Below are 20,753 nucleotides of genomic sequence, written 5' to 3'. Positions count from 1 at the left end.
GGGCCGTGGGTTAGGTGTCTGGATAAGGGAGCTAGGTCAAAGGACCAGAGCGTCATCCGGAGACTAAGAAGAGGTTGGGAGGGGGAGGACGATGGGGAGGGATCAGGGGAAGGGGGGGCTAAGGGGCTGAGGCAGAAGGGGGAGGGGCAGGGGGCAGGGGATGGCAGAGGGTATTGGAAAGTGGGGTATGATGTGGGAAGGGGTCAGGATATTTGAGGGGCGAGGACAGGAAAAGGGCATCAGAGCTAGAGAAAGGGATCCGGGCAATGGGAGGGCTGGGGGAAGGCCAGTCTGAGCCAGGTAGGGGGGGAGGGTGGAGAGAAGGCTTGGAGGGCAGAGCAGATCAGAGGGCAGAGTGGAGGCTTGGAGGTGGGGAGAGGTTAGCCAGACCAGAGACCGGGGTCTTCTGGGGGTGGGATAGCTGTGGGGGTGATCTGAGGCTCTGAGTTCAGACTCCCCCGAAAGCCAGCCCCATGGGGTTGGGAAGCCTCTGAGTGAAGGCAAAGGGAGGGTCCTGGTGGCCCAGGGTTACCCCGACACCTCCACCCCCCTCCACTTCCTCCCTGGCAGAGAAACTGTTTCCTGGCCAGCGCTATTTCTGCCCATCCGTTTCCAGAAGGCGGGGGCTCCAGTCACCCCCTCCTCACCTCCCTGAAGTGCCCTCCCAGTCCCCAGGGAGCCGGGGCTGAAATAGCCTCTGGCCAGGATGTAGAGGATGCACAGAAAGGGCTCTCCTGAGGTCCCCAGGGCTGAGGCAGCATGCCTTGGGGGGGGGGGCGGCTAGGAGTGAGGATGGGGGTGAATGAAGGTGGGGATGGATGTGAGTTTGAAGATGAAATCTGGACATGAGTTGGGGCCAGGACCGTGGGTGGAGGTTGGGAACGGGGACTCTGGGTCGGGGTAGAGATGGGATTAAGAATGAAGGGGGATGGGCGCCTGGGTGGCTCAGTTGGTTAAGCGACTGCCTTCGGCTCGGGTCATGATCCTGGAGTCCCGGGATCGGTCCCGCATCGGGCTCCCTGCTCGGCGGGGAGTCTGCTTCTCCCTCTGACCCTCTCCCCTCTCATGCTCTCTCTCTATCTCATTTTCTCTCTCAAATAAATAAATAAATAAAATCTTAAAAAAAAAAAAAGAATGAAGGGAGAGGCTAGCCTGGGGTTGGGGTTGAAGATGGGTGCTGAGATGGGCCGGTGTTGGGGGTTGGGCAGGAGACTAAATTGGGGACCCAGTTGCAGCTGTAGGTGGGACAGCCCTGGCCCGGTGGGTGGGTGGTTGTCCTGGCGCCGTTGGGCACAGTGATGGTTAAAGATGGTGTTTGGACAAAGGGATGACTTGGGGATGAGCACATGGGTGTGTCCCAAGATGGCTGATGGGGTTGGAAACCAAAAAGACATTGAAGAAGACACTGGGGCTTGGGGTAGTTTGGAGTTGAGAATGGTGTCTTGAGTTGAATTGCACCCCCCCACCAAGAAAAAAGAAGTGTGACGTCCTAACCGCCCCCCCATGCCTCAGAATGGGGACCTTATCTGGAGACGGGTTCTTTACAGAGGTGATCAAGTTAAAATGAGGTCATAAGGTGGGCTCCAACCCAGTATGACTGGTGTTCAGATACAAAGGGGAGATTTGGACAGAGAGACAGACACACACAGAGGGAAGATGATGTGACGTCACAGTGAGAAGGCCGTGTGGAGACAAGGGAACAGGAGTGAGATGGTCGCGAGCCAGGGAACTCCCAGGTTGGCTGGCAAAGCAGCAGGTGCAGGGAGAGGTGAGGAAGGGTTCCTCTCTGAGTTTCTGAGGATGTGTGGCCCTGCTGACACCTTGATTTCAGACTTCCAGCCTCCCGAACCGAGAGAACAGACTTCGATAGTTTAAGCCACCTGGTATGTGGGACTCGATGACTATGGGGGCCCCAGGAACCGGACACAGGCCGTGGGGGACATAGCTGGCAGATGCAGGTGGAAGGTAGGCACTGGGCATGGCAGTGAGTTTGAGATGAAGCTTGGATGTGAGCTGAGGTAGGGATGAAGTTAAAGATGGAGGCTGGGGGTTTGGGACTGGGATGGAGTTAGGGTTGGGGTTCAGAGTGGGATGGAAAAGGCGAAGAGATTGGGGGTGAAGGAGCAGGTTGAGGTGGGCATTGTGGACTGGGGCCAGGGTTGGGGCTGGGGATGGGAAGGGGGTGGGGTGTGGAGGTTAGGGAGAGGCAGAAGGTCAAGGTTGGATGTGGCGACTTTGAAAGGAGACGGGTTGGAGGTTAAATTTGAAGGGAGGGAGGGAAGGAGGGTTGAAATTGGGGGTAGGGAAGGGATTGGGAGGGAATGGGACCAAAGTTGGTGATTCACTTATCACAGGACATGGGGGTGAGATTGAAGCCGGTGGTGGGTGGAGAGTGGGATGGATTGGGGGTAGGTGTGGAAATGGAGCTAGAGCCTGGGCTTGGTGATGGAGATCAGGACTGCAGGGGGGCGCGGACTGGTGTCCTACATGGAGGTGGGCAGACAGAAGTTGGAGAAGTGAACGGAGGTGGGATCACAGGTGGAGGTCAGGTGTGGGGAGGGGCTCCCGACTCACCTGACAGAGGCTCCTTCATCTTTAGGGGCTCGGGGACCTTGGGCGGCGGCTCAGGAGCCGCCTCGCCTGCGGGCACCACCCTCTCGGCCAGTGACGCCCGGCGGGGCTTGGGCCCGCGTCCCAGTCTCAGAAAGGCCAGTCTCCGGGCAGCCTCCCCAGCCGCCTCCTCATCGCCCTGGGCTCGGGTGCCCTGAAGCCTGGCCAGGAGGCCAAAATCTGCTGAGCTCCTGCGAATCCCCGGTGTCAGCATGCGGCCCAGGAAAGAGCGAGGCTGCCCATCTCCTGGGCTGCCTGCCCGCCGGCCAGGGGTCCAGCCCAACCGGAAGGGGGCCAGGCCAGCCAGCTTCTCCAGGGTGGCCCGGCGGCGACAAGATGTTCCATTGGGCAGGGTCCCCAGCTCCCCAACCTCCTCTTCTTCCAATCCTGGAACTTCCTCAAAGGGGTTCCGAGAGGACCTCAGGGGCAGGGTCCCCGCCCTGGGCACCTTGGAGTCTGCCACCCCTAGATTCTTCAGGATGGGCATTTTGACAGGTGGGGACCTGGGGAAAACATAACGGACCATCAGTGGGATTGATGACAGTAGTGGTGTTGATGATTGACGACAAGGCCTCTGCGTGCCGGTCCCTAGTCTGAGCACCCGCCAATCCCATGAGGTTAGTGCTATTATCATGCCCATTTTGCAGATGATGCCCAAGGTCCCAGAGTGAATCAGGGACGAAGCCAGCATTCAGACCCAGACCTGCTGATTCAGGCGCTGGGGTTCTTCCCCCCGCCCTCCCGCCCTGAGCATTGGCATTCAGGCCCTTTCCCTGCCTTACTCCTGCCTGGAGGGTTCATCATCTTTGTGGACCCTCCTACTCCATGAGGAAACAGGCTCAGAGAGGGGAAAGGTCCTTGCCAAGCTGGCACAGCCCATGAAGGGCAGAGCTGCAGAGGGACTCGGGCCCCACCATCTACCCAGACAGCCAGTCACACACATACGCACCCGCCTCGTCTCCTCCGTCCCGCCAGCCCACCCTGTGCATTCCTTGAGCAAAGCCTTCCTGGGAAATGTCCAGAACAGGCAAATCCATAGAGACAGAAAGATGAGCGGTGGCCAGGGACTGGGAGAGGGGGGCTGGGGAGTGACTACTTAATGGGTCTGGGTTTCCTTTTGGGAAATGAAAATGTTCTGGAGGTACATAGAGGTGACAGTTGACAACACTGTGAATGCACCAGATGCCACTGAATTGTAAACTTTAAAGTGCTTCCTATGGTGAATTTTATGTTTTATATATTTTACTACCCTCCCCCTGCCCCCCCCCCAAAAAAAACCTCACTAGGTATTTGCCCGGTGAAGGCACTGGGGACACAGTGGTGGCCAAGGCAGACCCAGTTCTTGCCCTCTTGGGGCTTAAAATCTCCAAAGTTCTGCCCATCCCACCTCCTAAGTCCCTCATCTCCTCCCTCTCCATGGCCCCCTGCCCCAGTCCAAGCCCCCTCTGGCTTCTCCACTTCCTCCCTTGTCTCCAGGCTCTTGTCTTGTCCCCGCCCCCCAGCCCACCTTTGAAGACCTCGTTAAAGCACAAACCAGCTCCCTCCCCTTCTCTTAACCTTGCATGGCTCCCCAGTGCCCTCGGGACAAAATTCAGCTGCCCTCCTGGGCCAGCTCTGCTCCTCACCAATGCTATCCCACATTCTCCTCCTCCTTGCTCCAGGCTCCTGGGTGCCGGCACTTGTGTTGATCCTTCTACAGGGAGACCTGTTCTCCCCGCTCCATTCATGCTTCAGGACTCAGCCCCAAAGCCCCCTCCTCCAGGAAGCCCTCCCTGATGCCCAGGCTAAGTCAAGTCGCCCCTGTCGGGATTTCCCCCATCCCAGCCCTGCCTACCCTGAGTTGTCACTGTCTGGGGATGAATCTGTGTCCCCCACTGGACTGTGAAGCCCCAAGAGGTCAGGGTCAGGCTGTCTCAGTCACTGCTGTGTCCCCAGCTCCCAGGGCAGGCGCTCAGGAAATGAATGGGTGCTAAACAGGAAACAAGGGAAGGAGGGAAGGACCTCATTCCTTGGGGGTGAGGAGGAGTCAAGCTGGAGAGGTCAGTAAAGAGCAGGACATGCAAGGCCTCAAAGGGCCATGAGGAGGGACTTGGGCTTTTTCCCGAGGACACTGGGGAGCCACGGAAGGGCGCTTTTTAAAATGATGAAGTAGTTCGAACATTCAGAAATTCAGAAAAAATTAGAAAACAAACACCCCCTGTTCCTCCAATCCTAGCAGCATCTAAGGCAAACATGCTCTCTATTTGGTTCAGGTTGGCTTTATTTATTTGTTTGTTTGTTTATTTATTTATTTATTTATTTATTTAAGAATCAAGCATTACAGATGCACCGAAGCCCCCCGACTCTCCTCCTGACCCTGCGTGCCCTAGCCCTCCCCCAAGGAGAGCAGATCCGGAATGTGTGTCTCCCCATCCAAGCCGACTTTTTAGTCTATGCCTCCACAGACTTGCAGCCAGAAATAATGCATTGTTTCACGTGGTTTCAAGCTCTCTATAAATGCTATCATACTATGCGTATCCGGCAACTTGCTGTCCGATGGCTGTTTTTTGGCTCACATACAAGTGAGATGTAGCCATGCCTCTCTCTGCGACTCTAATTGATTTCTCTTAATTGTTGCGTGCTATTCTACCGTAGGGCTGTGGCAAACCTGTATCGGCTGTCAGCCGTTCACACGTTCCCCTATTGCTGGCCATGTAGGTGGTTTTGAACTGGGACGGGTTCTGAGCAGGTGAGGGACAGGGTCGGGATTGGGCAGGCATTGGGGGTCGGGGTGGGGGGGTTGCATGGATCATCTGGAAGGATGCTCAAAGGGCCCTGAGTTGGCTGGGCTGTGAGCAAGAGCATCTCCTCTCGTGGTGGAGACCCCCTTCTTTCCTGCCTGACTTCAGCCTCTAGACCTCAGCTGCTGTCCCGCAAGCTTCTCTCCAGTCTCCATGGTCCGCTGTCCCCCAGGGAGGCAGTCACCATGCCAACCCTTGCCTGGAGCCCCCATGGCTGTGGGGAATCGATACTACCCCCCCATACACACACACACACACACACACACACACAAGCCACACGCCGATTTCTGTCTTTCATTTTCCAAACAGGCTTCTCTGTGCTTCATACCCCAAATGGCTTCACCGTCCCCAGGAACTGCCTCCATCATCCCCCAAAACCCCACCTCCCCCGCAAAACAGGGGGCTCCCACTTCCTTCTAACAGAAGTCAACATTACCCAAACTGGACTTGCCACTCCCCCACTGGCTCCCACATCCATCCCCAAACTGGATCCCATACCCCCAAACCATTTCCAACATCCTCAGAGCCCACTGCAACATCTTCTGAAAAGTGGCCCCCTCGCCTTTCCCCTTCCTGGCTCCAACACCCGCCTCTGCAAACTGGCTCCGACATCCTGCCCCCTCCAGCCCCCTCATCTGCCTCCCAGTGCCCGGCCCCTGACTCACTTCCGAGGCATCCCTCAAGCCCCCAGCCTCCCGACCTCCCACAGGATGTCTTGGCCACCAGCTTCCCTCTCTGGGCTCCGGCTCCTCCCCCTCCCCTCCCCCCTCCTCCTCCGTGCTGCCAGCCTTTTCCCCCAAAGCCCTAAACCCTCGGCGGGCAGCTTGACCCGTTTGCAGAAGTCCCCAAGTCTGTATCAGAGAACAGCCCTCACACACTCTGTCCACACTGGACCCCAGCCACACAACCTCCACCCAGACCTTGCCCCAGAACAATGCTGTCACCAGCCCAGCCTGTTTCAAGCTCACGCACACCTTCCTTCTGAACCCCATCTCCTGCTCCTTCTCCATCCCAGCCCTGTCTTCTCTCCCATGTCCAAGCCCCCATCTCTTGGGGATGGAGCAAAGTACCCATCCCTCTCTGGCCGGTCTTCCCACCTGAACTCAGAGGGCATCAGACCCAGCCATGGCTCGGGTCTCGTCTCCCTTGATGGTCCAAACTCTCCCTGCCTCTTCGAAGCTTCTCTGGATCCCCAGGGCCCCCAAATTCTTCCCTTCACCCTCCTCCTGCTCCCAGTTCCTCCTACCCTCTAGCTGGCACCCTCCTGAGGTCAGACCCCACATTCTCTCTTTGCCCCCTGCCTCTCCTGGCTCCAAGGCATGTGTTCTCTCACCACCTCTGGTCCAGCCCAGATGGGGGGGGGCCCGGGTTGGGGGCATGTGGGTCCTGCCCCCTCCTCCAGCACACTCACCTCGTAGTCAGTGCCTTGGTCCTTCTGTCCCTGAGGCTACTGTCCTGCCCTGAGGACACTTCAGTTAGAACTGCTTAGAACTTGGAACTGGGGGGGGGGGTTAGAGGAGGTCAATTTCCTGTCAGGAAACCCCTCCCTCTCTCGGGCCAGGGGCGGGAAGGACTCTTTATCTGTCTGCCCTTTTAGGCCAAGCTGGGGTTGGGCTGGGAAGGACAAGGCCACAGCCTGGCCCCTACCCTCGCCCCCACCCGGAATCGGCCCCCCCTCCTGCCTGCTCTTCACGCCTTCCAAGGTGACAACACCATCCTGGGCACCCTGGGGAGACACCCAATGCTGGACACGGGCCCAGAGCTCTCCTTCGGGGTCCTCGCTCTGGAGTAGAGACAGGGAGGAAGGTTCTGCTGGCCCAGAAGCTGGGATTAGAGGTCGAAAGGGGGTGGCACTGGGCATGGCTTTGGAATTGTTCTCTCTGCCTAAAAAGGCCCTGTCCCCGGGTCCCTGCATGGCTCCCTCCTTCGACATTATCCAGGCCTCAGCTCCAGCATCTGTTCCTCAAAGGAGACATTCCCTGAGCAGCAGAAGCTCTTCTCCACAACCCCCCCCCATCCCTTCTCTCTCCCAGGGACTGGCTCTGATTGGTCAATTCCTTTATATCACCTTCCTCAATTTGAATGATAAGCTTTCTGTCTCCCTTGTAGAGTTCTTTTTTTTTTTAAAGATTTTATTATTTATTTGTTTGTTTATTTATTTACTTACTTATTTGTCAGAGAGAGAGGGCACAAGCAGGGGGAGAGGCAAGCTCCTCGCTGAGCAGGGCTCGATGCCAGGGCCCTGAGATCATGACCTGAGCTGAAGGCAGACGCTTAACTGACTGAGCCACCCAGGTGTCCCTCCGTTGTAGAGTTTCTGACTCTCCCACTGGAAGGTGAATTCGAAGCATATTTTGCTTACCCTGTTCATCTTTATATCCCTAGATATGTGCCTGGCACATAGTAGGTGCTCACTAGAGATTTATTAACCAAGTGCACACATGGGGATAGATTAGAGCTAAGGATTGGAAGTTGGGGATGCGTATAAGCAGGTGCAGTGGGGGCTAGGAATGGGTTGGGGATTGGGTGGGGTTAGATGCAGGATTAGGGTTACTTTTAAGGTTTTAGGTTTAGGGGGTCTTTCAGGAGCTCAGGCACAGCATCCCAGGTGTTAGGCCTGGGACAAGAGATCACGTGCCTAGACAAAGTTGGGGTTGGTGTGGGATTAGGGTCAGGGCTGGGTTCAGGGATCACTGCTCTGTCCCCGGCCCCAGAAAGGGCTCTGTAGACACTCCGGCTGGCAGAAGTGGGTCAGGGGTTAAGATTCCAAGGTCTGAAGGCTTCCGATCAAGAACTGGGTTTGCCAGACAATGGGCCCTGGGAAAGGAGCCGCTTGAGTGGCCAAGAGGGGAGGGGGAGGCTTTGTCCTCAGCAGGTCAGTGTGGATCGAGGTAATCAGAAGAAGACGGTGAGTAGCCCTGGCTGGAACCAGCCGGCCTGTTGTGGGCGGGGACAGGTGTCAGATCTCCTCCTCTTTTTTTTCAATTTAATTTTTTATTGAGATATAATTCACATGCCATAAAAATTCACCCTTTTTTAGGGGGGAGGGGCAGAGAGAGCTCTTTTTTTTTTTTTTTTTAGGATTTTATTTATTTATTTGTCAGCGATCGTGCCCAAGCTGGGGGAGCAGCAAGCAGAGGGAGAAGCAGGCTCATCATTTTTAAGGTTCAGCATTTTGTAGCTTCCCTCCTCATTTAGCCTCCGTGCCCTCGTCTGGGAAGTGGGGTGGGGCCAGTACTGGCGTCAGGGGAGCCGGGGTGGGGCCTGAGGTGCGGTGGGCAGGTGTGTGGAGGGAGGGGATCTGCTGCCCCCTCGTGGTGCCTTGGAGAACTGCAGCTCTCCCTGCTAAGCCTGGGAAGGAGTGACTCAGCTCCCCCAACCCATCCCCAAGACCCTACCCCTCACCCTGCAGAGCCCTTGGGATCTCAGAACTTCCAGAACTCCAGCCTGAACTCCTCCCTCTCTGCATCCCACCATCCCTGGGACTCCTTGGGCCCCATCTGCTGAGTAACAACAGTAATGTCATCCACTTATAAAGTTCTAATCTGTTCACACGCGGAGCTTTTACGTATACGGTCTCATTAATTTACTGCAGACTGAGGATGCTGCTATGATTTTTTCAGGGACAGGAAGCCATAGTGGTTAAGAGCCCAAGTTCCAGAGTTTGGAGGCACTTTGTTTCAAATCTCAGTCCTGCTGCTCACCAGCCATGTGACCTTCAGCCTGTGATTTTTTTTTTTTTTTCTAATTCTTAGGCTCTCTGCTTCCTCGTGTGTAAGTGGGGCTGATAAAGATGGTCCAATCTCACAGGGTGGCAAAAAGGATAAAGGGCTCAGAGCCTGGCACAAAGGAAGCCTCTGTGAGTCCATGTATCTGATGGTATCAACCAGTGATGTGCTGATAAATGTTTCACAACCAGCTCTCTGGGGGGTTGGGGACAGGGAGCCTTGATCTGTGGCATGTGCCAATTTCCATGGTGTAAATATTCCCACCATGACTAATTCAAGCTTGAATTCAGTGATGTCAAGCTACAGTGATGTCATTGAAAGAGTTTTGGGGGGAAGAGATGCACAGTAGCACGTTACACAGTTGTATGTCTACGAACGTACAATAGATGTAAACCTCAGGATCACAGATAATAGTAAAGTGTAGTAAAATAATTAGGTTGTGATGAGTATTTATTACCTTTGTTTTCAGTATAATTGATTTAATTACATGTTTGCATAATTCAATTTTTTATAATGGCTGTTTAACAACGAGTTCCAAAATTCCTGCGACTTTAACAGTCAGCTCACTCGGGCTGACTCCAACACACCGCTGTTGGCATCACATCCCTATTTTAGAAAGGGAAACTGAGGCTCGAGAAGATGATCGGTCAGGCAGGGGCAGGGCAGGGACCCCATCCCTCCAAGGGCTGCGGGATTCTGGGGCCAGGGCGGGCTACGCAATGCCCCTAGTTCTTTCATCCCACTCTGGTCTAGAGGGCATGGGTGGTCCCCACAGTACTGGATGACCTCAGCGGAGCGCTTGCCTCTCTGCTTTCAATTTGCCCATCCCGACAGCAGCTGCACCCTGAAGGTGAATACTTACACAGGGCTCTTTGACACCTGCTTCAGCCCTGCCAGGAAGGCAACATGTATATCCTTCCCCCCACTTTATAGGTTGGGAAACTGAGGTCCGCCCTGAGTCACAGAGCTATAGGGAGAGTCCTCAGATCCCAGCTGGGGTGCACAGGAGAGGAACCGGCAGCTACGACCTTGGGCTCTGGAGTTTTCTGGGAGGTGGGAGGCAACCTGGCTAGAGATGGTGGTCAGGCTTCGGCAGTGGCTCTGCCTAGCACACTCTGTCCCCAGCACCCTTAGCCCTGCGCTCCCAAAAACTTCCTGGGCCCCTCGACCAAGAGAGAGGGTGAGCTGGGAGGCAGAAGGTGGACAGCGCAGTCGGCCTGGTTCTCGTCCCTGGGGGCTTCTCTGCCTCTGTCGCTGTCTCCATTCTCTTCCCAGGTCTCTGAGTCTCTGTCTCCCTTTGTCTCTTTTTGCCTCTCCCTCCGTGTCCGTGTGTGGGTCTCTCGGGCTCTGTCGCTTTCTGTGTCTCTGTTCTCTCTGAATCTCTTGTCTCTTTGTGTGTGTCTCTTTTCCTGTGTTTTCTCCCTCTTTCTTTCTCTTATTGACGCCCCGATCTTTTGGCTCCCTTTACATCTCTTTGTGTGTCTGGGTTTCTCCCCCACCTCTGTCCCTCTCCCCTTGTGTCTCTTTGTCTCTCCCTATCTCTGCGTCTCTCAGTATCTTTCTCTGCGTCTCTGGCCCTCTGCCCCGGCGTTTCTCCCCTTCTCTTCCGGTGAGTCTCTACACTCCTGCGAGAACACGCTCCCTACCGACGCGCCCCGACCTGCCCCCGCCCCCAGAGCCCCCGGCTAGCCCGGGCCTGCGCCTTTAAGGGCCGGCGGCAGAGGGCGGGGTCTCGGCGGCCCCGCCCTGGCCGCCCCTCCCCCTGACGTCCCTTCCTCCCCGGCCCCTCCACCGCCTCCCTCCGCCGCCGCCCGGGCCGGCTCCGCGCCCCCTCCCCGGCCCCCGCCCGCCCGCCCGCCCGCCTGCCCGCCGCCCCCATGGCGCCCCGGGCCCCCACTGCACGGGGCCACTAGGACCCTCGGCGTCCCCTTCCCTTCCCCGCCCTGCCCCCCTCTCCCGCGGCGCGAACCCGGGTGTCCACGGCGCCCAGCTTTTGAGCTCGCGTCCCCAGGCCAGCGGGGGGGGGAGGGGAAGAGAGGGGACCCCGGGACCCCCGCCCCCCCCCACCCGGCCGCCCAGTCCCCCGGGACCCGGAGAAAATGTCTTCGCGGACGGCGCTGGCCCCGGGCAACGATCGGAACTCGGACACGGTGAGTGGGGCCCGGCCCCTTGGGGAGCGCCGGTCGGGTTCAGCCGCCGAACCCCTCGTCCTGGTGTGCCCCTCGCCGCGCGAGCCCCTACCTGCATTCCCCGGGCCCGGCCCAGCTTGCCACCTCCCGACCCCCGCCCGGACTTCCAGGCCTCTCGACCCTCCCCCACTCCAGCCCAGCCCGACCCCTGGGGGCGCCCCTCTCTCGGGACCCCTCTCTTGTCCGTCTGCAGACCGCTTCCGCTCGGGTCTCTTCCCTCCAGGAAGCCCCCTCCTCTGCCTTCCAGGAGCCCCTCCCTTCTCCGGCGTGTTCTTAAGCCCCTTCCCCTCCTGGCCGCCCGCATCCGACAACTCGCCCCCTCCCGGATTTGCAGGGCTCCTGACCCCAAGGCCCGGCCCTGGCCCTCTCCCAGGAAGGCCTGGCCCAGTGCTGCCTCTGGCTCCGGCCTTCCCCATCTGGATGTGGGTGCCGGGCTCCCCAGGAACCCCCCCTTCTCATTCTCAGCCCTCCGCCCCTCTGGATCCTCCCAGATCCTGTGGGCACCCCCTCACAGGAAGCCGGTTTCCACCTTTTCCTGGGCCCAGGGCCCTTTCTAGCTTGTTCAAGGTCTCTCCACTCCCAGGCCTGGCCCCTATCGTGCAAGCAGCCCTGTACCTGGATTCCCAGTACCCCGGGTACCCCCCCGCCCCCGTACTCCCCGGACCCTCTCTGGCCTTGGCCTCCAACTTCCAGGCCCCTAGCCTAGTCTGGGATTTCTAGGCCCTGGACTAGTCTGACTCCAGGCCTCATCCTCCCTGTATCAACTCCTCAGCTTCAGGCAAGCCCCCTCCCCAAGCCCCCAAGCCCCCAACCCCTCGATCCCCTCCTAGGCCAGGAGCTTCCCCCCAGGATACCACCTCTTCCCCTCATCTCCAGGTCCCCATCCCTTCTGCCCCAGGGCCTCCCTCTTCCTTCCTGGGGGTCTGGCCTCCCAGGGAAACCCCCTCCTCAGCTTCGGAGGCCTCTCCCCGCTGACAAGGCTGGGCCCCAGATCCTCCTTCCAGAAGACTCCCAGACTCGAAGCCTGGGGTCTTGGCCTGGCTGTAAGCCTTCCTCTCTTGGGGTCTGTCTGCTGGAAACCTCCTCCCCAAGCTTCTAGGCCCTTTCGACATCCACAAGGCTCAGGCTTTCTTCTTCTGGGCTGCCCCTTGCCCAGCAAGGCCCTTCTCCAGGACTCACATGCTCCTGGACCTTTCTCTGCTTCCAAAGACTAGAAACTCCTAGAAACCCCCTCCGTTAACTTCTAGGAGTTTCCTTGGCTCCTCTGAGTTCTACTGCCCCATGGCGTTAATGCTTCCCATTATTCCCAGGCCCCCTGTCCCTATACCACAGCCCAGAACAATCCTGGGAGACCCCCCCCTTCCCATCTCCCCGGTTTCTGAATACTCTCGGCCCTTCCAAAGGGCCTCCTACCACCCCCAGCTGGGGTCTTTGTCCCTTTTCCCCTAGGCCTCTGCTAGGTCCCTGTACCCCGACCCAGCCACCCTCACTCCAGATCCCCCACCGGAGAGACTGATCTCCGTCCCTTCATCCTGCAAGACCCTCCTTCACAGAAACCCGCCCCCCCCCCCCCCCGCCACCGCTGCAGCACACCTGCAATAGGCCAGACTCTGATTTGGAGTCTCGGGTGAGATCCCCACCCCTCCCCCAAGTCCCTCAGGAAGTGCCAGGGAGCCCACGGGCCCGGGTTCAAATGCTGGCTCTCTCTGCCAGCCGGTTGGCGCTGTGTCTTCAGACTACTCGTTCTTCCTTTCTGTACCTCAGTTTCCTGCTCTGGAAAGTGGGGATGATCACTTGAGTCCCTCAGAGGATGACTCGAGATGACACGGGGGAAGCCTGGTACATAGGACGCGCTCCACACTTGTCTGCTGCTCTTGTGACTATGGCTCTGAGTCAGACGGGCCATGCGTTCTCCACCTGGGGGCTGTCATCGGGTCGTGGCAGGAGCTCACGGATCCCCTCCGTGCTCCGAGCCTCAGTTTATCTCGATATAGGGTTGATGGTAGCACCTCCCTGTTAGGGATGCTTTAGGGAGCCAAGGAGACGATGTGAGTAAGATGCACTTCAAATCTAGTTTCTGTCCCTCCCTAGCTGTGTGACCTCGGGCAAGTGACGTCACCGCCGTGAGCCTCGGTGTCCTCATCTGTAAAATGGGGCTCATCCGAGCACTTCCTCCTCTTTCGTGGTCCAGACTTGGGCCTGGTGGGCATTTGAGGAGGGCCAGTCCCCTTGTCTCCTCTTGTCTCCCGTCCTCCCAACTAGTGTGTAAGTCCTGCTTGTCTGTCCTGCCTGGGGCTCACCTCTCCCTCTGGAACTGGAGGTCTCAGGCTCTTCCCCTGCCACCCGGTTACCATGACAACAGCCATGTGGGGTCATGCTCCCCCACCCCCAGTTCCCGCCCCCCCCCCCACACCACCGAACTCTCTGGAGGTTCCCTAGCAACAGGCCCCGTGTTGGGGCGCCAGTCGGGCGGGAGGGAGGGAGCCAGGCCAGCTGGTGGTGTGGGCCAATTTTAGCTCCCGCCCCCGGCCCCTGGGGGCTCTGTCACCCACTGCCCCAGCGGCCCCTTGCCGGGGTCCCTCTAGCATGCTGCTTTCAGTGGGGTGCCAGCCCACCCTCAGTTTGGCTCCCCTGGTGCCACCTGATGGGGATTCTTCTCCAAGACCTTATCTCAGTGGGGATCAGGGCCTTATCAGCCAGGATCCCCACCTCCCTGCCTGCCCTCCTTCCCCTGGGAGGAGACCTGCGGTTGTGAGCAGCTCAGTGGGATGTGGGAAAGCCCAGCACTCAGGAGGCACCAGGCCCGGGATCAAATCCCTGGCACTCTGCTTCTCAGCCCTGTGACCTTGGCCGAGGTGCTCACCCTGCCTCAGCCTTGGGGGTCCCTGTCTGGAGAGTGTGGATGGTAACTGGACCCAGGCGGGAGGCCCCGGGTGAGGGCACAGTGGGCAGCGGGCGTATGGTTAGGGGCTCAGCGGTGGTGGTGGTCCTTCTGCGCCTTGTGGGGGAACTCTGTGACCTTGACATGGTACCTTCTGTCTCCAAGCCTCAGTTTCTCCTCTGGAGCATGAGGATGTCGGTTCCGCCCTCAGTGGGCTCCCGTGGGAATTAAATGGAGATGAGGTGCTTACTAGCCCGAGCCTTGGCCCCGTAGTAAAAGCAGCGTAATAAAAACATGTAGGAGTGTGAGTCAGCGTGATACGGTGATGGTGAGGGTCAGCAACTCTGGGCTAAACTCTGTCCTGCTCCGGGCCTCAGTTTCCCCACCTTAAGATGGGGATGATGACCGAATCGGACAGTAGCCATGCGGATTCCCTGTTGCCTACCTGGCCTTTCTTCCCCTCAGCAACCTTTGTCCCCGCGCTTTCCACCCCCGCCCCGGGAAGCGGGGAGGGCCGCGCGGGGTCTGAGCAGAGCCGCCTCTGCTGGGGCCTCTGGCTCCCTGCGCAGCCTGCACCCTGGGCCCCAGCGCTGAAAGGGAGGCACAGCCCCTGGGGCTCACAGTCAGGAGCAGGCAGTGACCTACGGGGGAGAGGCCCAGGAGAGACAGGACGGCAGGAACAGAACGTCGGGGCCAGATCGGAGCGCGGGTGTGGGAGACAGCGGTTCCCAGGGTGGTGGGCGGGCCATGAAGGGGAGGCAACAGTGTTTCCACGTGAGGAAGGTAACCGAGTGGGGCTGGAAGGTCAGGGCAGAATGAAAGAGTGTTGGTTACAGTGTTTGGAGTCGAATTTGGGGCAAGAAGAATTGGGAGAAAAGGTTAGGGGCAGTAAGCTGGGAATAAAATGCTGCTCTTGGGGTTCAGAGTAGAATCAGGGGGCCGGGGGGGGGGGCCGGCGGATGGGGAGGTGATGGGTGATCCGGGAAGTCGAGAGCAGCAAGAGAGACCTGGGGTGGAGTTGAACCCAGATTGAGGACACAGATTGGGATTGAGGGCCACAGCATTTAGAGTAAAATACTGTGGTCCCAGCACCTGGAAAAGGAAGTTGGGCGTAGAGTGAATGTCGGGATTTGGGGGGGGGGCGGAGGAGCCTGATGTCTGGGACCCCAGATGCTGCAGAGTTGGGGGGCCCCAGCGTTTTTGTTCTTGGAGGCGTCTTCTTGTGGCAAGAGATGGGGACCCCCAAAGGCAGTGTGCTTCTCTCTGGCCTGCGTTTGAGAAGGACCATGGAAGGGGCCGGTGGCTGTGGCTGGAGCCAACCACCCCAACCCACGGGAGCCACCGAAGGCGGGGTCGGATGGGCACTGCCCACCACTCACGCGCTGTCCCCCCGTCCAGCATGGCACCTTGGGCAGTGGCCGCTCCTCGGATAAGGGACCATCCTGGTCCAGCCGCTCTCTGGGTGCCCGCTGCCGAAACTCCATCGCCTCCTGTCCCGAGGAGCAGCCCCACGTGGGCAACTACCGCCTGCTGAGAACCATTGGGAAGGGCAACTTTGCCAAAGTCAAGCTGGCCCGGCACATCCTCACCGGCCGGGAGGTGAGTGGGGGGATGGGCGGGGTGCGGGGCCCAGTCCTGCGGCACCAGCACTGTGGGAGGTGGGGCGAAGTCAGACTTGGCCCTCGCTTTGCTTCGTGACCTCAGGTTAAGTCCCTGACTCTCTCCGGGACAGGTCAGGACATCTCAGATTTGTCCAGAAGAATCCAAGTAGAATTGGGCTACCGTGGGAATTAAATGTAGATGAGGTCCTTATTAGCCCAGGACTTGGCCCGTGGTAAAGGCTATTTAATAAAAAACCATGTGGGTGGGGTGCCTGGCTGGCCCAGTCAGTAGAGCATGTGCCTCTTTTTTTTTTTTTTTTTAAGTAAGATTTTGTTTATTTATTTGACAGACAGAGACGTAGCCAGAGAGGGAACACAGGCAGGGGGAGTGGGAGAGGGAGAAGCAGGCTTCCCGCTGAGCAGGGAGCCCGATGCGGGGCTCGATCCCAGGACCCCGGGATCATGACCTGAGCCGAAGGCAGACGCTTAACGACTGAGCCACCCAGGTGCCCTAGAACATGTGCCTCTTGATCTCCAAGTCATGAGTTCAAGCCCCACGTTTGGGCCTAGAGCTTAAAAAAAAAAAAAATGATGTGGGAGTATGAGGTGATGGTGAAGGACATCAGCTCTAGAATAAACTGTGTTCACCTCTGGGCCTCAGTTTCCCCACCTTAAAACAAGGATGATGGCGCATTAATGGCCAGTGCTCATTAAATATCGGTCATCGTCCCTGGAATCGTCGGGAACTCTCAGATCGCAGGCAGAGCCGTGCATTGTGTTTCTAAGAATTCACACGGCTTTTGTGTCTAAACCCAGACCACCTCCCTGTTGCAGTGGTGGGCTTTGGTTCCGTCAAATCTTGCAGTGATCTTCATGGGACCACACAAGAACTCACTGGAGTTCTCAATTCCCCACAGTCCCATTCTCCTTGCCCCCAGAGTAGGGCAACATTACTGCGCCCACACCGACCTGACCTTATAACCTAGATATGAAGCCTCTCACTCACGCCAGAGGTGGGGGGACTCCTCTGTTCCCCTGTAATTTTATTTTTTTAAAGATTTTATTTATTTATTTGAGAGGAGAGAATGAGAGATAGAGAGCACGAGAGGGAAGAGGGTCAGAGGGAGAAGCAGACTCCCTGCTGAGCAGGGAGCTCGATGTGGGACTCGATCCCGGGACTCCAGGCTCATGACCTGAGCCGAAGGCAGTCGCTTAACCAACTGAGCCACCCAGGCGCCCCCCCCCTTTAATTTTAAAGGACGTGGCTGGAGTGATTTCCACTGCCTTGGATGAACTCTCTCCTGCCCGCACGCCATCCACACCAGACGCAGAAAAGATACCAGGCTTCTATGGTTTTATGGGCATGTTCTACCAAACATTCTGATTTTATGCCCATCCTTCCAGAGATTAACGAAAGAGGTTCCACTGTCCAGCTGATTGGAAGTGCTAGTCGCACGATGACCAAGACGTCAGAACGAGATACAAATGCTGTTAGGGGCTGGCCTTACATGTGAACATAGATCCAAAAATCTCAAACAGAATATTAGCAAAGAGACCCGCTGTATCAGTTAAAGAAAGCCATGTGATGACAGAGCTGGGTTCATCCCAGGAATGCACAGTTCTTTTCAAATTGACAATTTATTCATGTACTTCACCACATTCCCAGATTCAAGGAGGGAAACCATATGATCGTCTCAATACTGGCATGAAAAGTGCTTGACAAAATTAAAAACCTGTTCGTGAGGATATGAGAAAAGCTAATAGACCCTCTCCTGCACAAAGAATACGTCGTTCCCCTTGTGTGGATTTTGAACCTGATTCCAGGGGCTTCCTAGAGGATCAGCTTCTAAGGAAACAGGGCCTCCCAGGGGAAGGATTCTATAATCCACGGGATCTGGGGGTGGCCCCAAAACCCTTTGGGAAAACTATAGACCTAGAGCTGAGTCAAGACTTTTAAAGGCCCATCACTACTGAAAAAGTTATGGGGCTCTGCCCCAAAGTGCAATTCAAAATCAAAACTTAACCCCACTGCAGGATGCATATAAGGAGAGTTCATTAACTTTCCGATTCTTCCCCCATGGTCACTGCTCAAAGCTTTTTTGAAACTAGGGGTCCCTGGCTGGTTCACTTGGAAGAGGATGCAGCTCTTATCTTAGGGTCGTGAGTTCGAGCCCCACGTTGGGTACAGAGATTACTTTAAAAAATTTAAAAAATAAATAAACTGTACATATTTTCTTCAGTTTTAGATGTTTAAGAGGTAAACTTGATCAGGCTGCATGAGTTCAAACCCCAGCCCACAAACTTACTAGCCATGTTACTTTGGCCAACTGCCTGAACAGTTCTGTGCCTCCGTTTCCCAGTTTGTAAAATGGGGATAATTCTAACACTCATGCTGTGAGGATTGAAAGAGTTCTCGTTTGTAAAGCACACGGACTGAGGCCCGGGGACTCCTCAGGAAATGTTAGCTACAGTTATTTATTGTTTCACAATTCATGCATGCAAGACAAAGAAGACATGCTGGGCGAATGGTCTGAGATGCCCTCACAGAGGGGCCCTCAAAAGGTCTCACTCGCACACGCAGTCACACAGGCCCCTGAGCAGTCCCACCCAGGCCCCGCTGTGGAATAGGGGATATTTCCCTGTAGAAGTCAGGGAGCGCTGGACACAGTGGCTTGTGCAAAGGTCCTGAGGCCCAGATCTCCCATCCACCAGGAACGGCCCTGATTGAGGGCTTCCTGTGAAGGGGCAAAGGAAGGACACTCCTGGGTGATCTGGGTTGGGAGGGCCTTTCCCAACTCGAGCCCTTGGCACCTTGATCTTTTACCCGTTCCTTCCACCTCCAGGTCGCCATCAAGATCATTGACAAAACCCAGCTGAACCCCAGCAGCCTGCAGAAAGTGAGGCCTAGGGAGAGGGAGCGGGGTGGGGATAAGGTTGGGAAGAGGGTCATCGAAACCGCCCACCCTCATCTTTCTCTTTCTTCTCTTCTGGCCACGCCCAGCTGTTCCGGGAGGTCCGCATCATGAAGGGCCTAAACCATCCCAACATCGGTGAGGAGGGGAAGAGTGTGGGATCAGAGACTACCAACCGGGGCACTTGGCAGAGGAGAGAGTTGGGGGACAGAAGAATTGGCAGTTTTCACAGTTAGACCTGTTTTCTCTTAGCAGTGTCACTGCTCACTGGCTGTGTGACCTTGGGCAAGTCACTTAACCTCTCTGAGCTTCAGTTTGCTCCTCTGGAGTGGGGTTTATAAGAGGGCCTACTTCAAGGTCATTGTGGGGTTTGGATAAGACTGAGCATTCGAAACACTCCATTCAGAACTAAGCTGGGGGACCTGGTCTGATTACCGTCAGCAGCAGTGAGCACTGTCCTTGTCATTGTGAGGCAGAGGGGAGACAGGATTTAGCCTGGCCTGGATGTGGCCACAATATTTATTCATCCACGTGTTTGTCCACTCAGGAAGTATTTATTGAGTGGCTGCTTTATGCCAGGGGACATCTGGCATAAGCAGGAAAGAAAGCAGGCACAAATCTCGGCCTCATAGAGCCGACTTTCTTGTGAGAGAGAAAGTAGGAAAGGTGGTGAAGTAGGGCTGAGGAGTTTGGGAAATCTTGCCATCAGTAGGGAGCCATGGAGTGTTCTTGAGTAAGGGGTGTTCTGGTCAGCACATGCGTAGTTACAGAGTGTGGGCGGAGCTGGGGGGTTCTCTTCCCAAATAACCCTGCTCCCCCCGGGTCCTTGCAGTGAAGCTCTTCGAGGTGATCGAGACGGAGAAGACGCTGTACCTGGTGATGGAATACGCAAGTGCCGGTGAGGCGTCCCTCCCCGCCCTGCCCCCTGCGCCCCCCACGCCCCTCGCTGACCCCGCTTGGCCTCTGCCCTGCAGGAGAAGTGTTTGACTACCTCGTGTCCCACGGCCGCATGAAGGAGAAGGAAGCTCGAGCCAAGTTCCGACAGGTGGGGGCGGTCAAGGCTGTGGGCAGGGCTGAGAGTGGCGCCCCATCCCTGGGCAGGAGGGGGTCTGGGGGCGTAAGCCCAGGTGTCCGCAAGCCTGCAGACGCCCAGGTGTGAGGATGCCCTGATGCAGGCGTGCGGGTGTCAGACGTGTGGGTGCGAGGGTGGGCCCAGTGTGTAGGAGCGTGGCTAACAGGTGCCAGGATCCCGAAGCCTGTGAGCGGGGCAGTGCGGATGAGGTGTGGGGGAAATAGGTATTTGGGTGCTCAGATATGAAGGGTGTAGGTGTGCGGGTACAGGTGTATGCGTGAGGGGGTCCAGGTATCTGGCTAAGGGGTGCGTGTCTAACGGGGGAAGGGATTTGAGCCAGGGTGTTGGTCCACGACTGTCCAGATGCCCTGATGGGGCTATACTGGGTGTATTGGGGCAGAGTGTCTGTCTACGGGTATGCAGTGTTCTTATGTGTGTTTCCAGATGGGAAAGTCGGGGGGGGGATTAGTTGTGATGTCCTGGTTCCGAGGCCCCTGCCGGGAGGGTGTCCAGGGGTCTGAGGGTGTCCAGGTGTCCGAGTGGGGATGTGGGTCCGTGCAGGGCCCATGGCATTTCCTGCAGTGATTGAATCGGAGCATGAGGCCCCGGCATCCTGGCCTACGCCTAAAGCGAGGAGGCCTGGGGCGCTGGGTCTTGGTTGTGAGTAGGTTCACGGGGTTGGAGAGAGGCCGAGCGGTTTGGGGCCACAGGTCACTGACCTTCTCTTCCCTCCACCCCAGATTGTATCGGCTGTGCACTACTGTCACCAGAAAAACATTGTACACAGGGACCTGAAGGTGAGCCCCCACCCCACGGCAAGCTCCCCACCTCAGCCCGCACTTGTCCCCAGTCCCGCCTCCAGGCCCCCCTGCGGGTCCCCTGTAGCCTCCACATTCCCTCGCTCCTCTCCCTGACCTTCTCCCTCAGCATCCAGGGGCGCTTGACTCTTTCCCAAGCTTCTGTGGCAGAGGAAGGCCAGC

At 57.2% G+C, this 20,753-nt stretch overlaps 2 protein-coding genes across 4 annotated transcripts in view; one reads left to right on the top strand and one right to left on the bottom strand.

The window, feature by feature from the left end:
• EXOC3L2 (exocyst complex component 3 like 2) overlaps positions 1–6,870 on the bottom strand; it is a 20,730-nt gene extending 13,860 nt beyond the window's left edge. Inside the window, exons 1-2 of the mRNA XM_025849445.2 lie at positions 6,802–6,870; positions 2,575–3,113 (exon numbers count right to left, since the gene is read on the bottom strand). Of these exons, the coding sequence (XP_025705230.2) occupies positions 2,575–3,097 (523 nt within the window). The 5' untranslated portion in view covers positions 3,098–3,113; positions 6,802–6,870. The remainder of the gene's footprint in view (positions 1–2,574; positions 3,114–6,801) is intronic.
• Positions 1,732–20,753, top strand: part of MARK4 (microtubule affinity regulating kinase 4) — a 38,485-nt gene continuing 19,463 nt past the window's right edge. For 2 of the 3 annotated variants that reach the window (XM_025849881.2, XM_025849882.2), the window contains exons 1-7: positions 10,989–11,268; positions 15,587–15,787; positions 18,633–18,686; positions 18,791–18,839; positions 19,534–19,599; positions 19,676–19,746; positions 20,514–20,570. In XM_025849881.2, coding sequence (XP_025705666.1) covers positions 11,218–11,268; positions 15,587–15,787; positions 18,633–18,686; positions 18,791–18,839; positions 19,534–19,599; positions 19,676–19,746; positions 20,514–20,570 — 549 coding nt within the window. In that variant the 5' untranslated portion in view covers positions 10,989–11,217. Of the gene's footprint in view, positions 1,966–10,988; positions 11,269–15,586; positions 15,788–18,632; positions 18,687–18,790; positions 18,840–19,533; positions 19,600–19,675; positions 19,747–20,513; positions 20,571–20,753 lie in introns of those variants that run through there. The other variant, XM_025849885.2, reaches the window with a different exon arrangement.

Source organism: Callorhinus ursinus, unplaced genomic scaffold, assembly GCF_003265705.2.
Source record: "Callorhinus ursinus isolate GAN/ISIS: 27379988/994484 unplaced genomic scaffold, GSC_fseal_2.0 scaffold71, whole genome shotgun sequence".
NCBI classification, from domain to species: Eukaryota; Metazoa; Chordata; class Mammalia; order Carnivora; family Otariidae; genus Callorhinus; species Callorhinus ursinus.
Note: the sequence above shows the minus strand (reverse complement) of the source record. Positions and strands in the feature narration are given on the sequence as shown.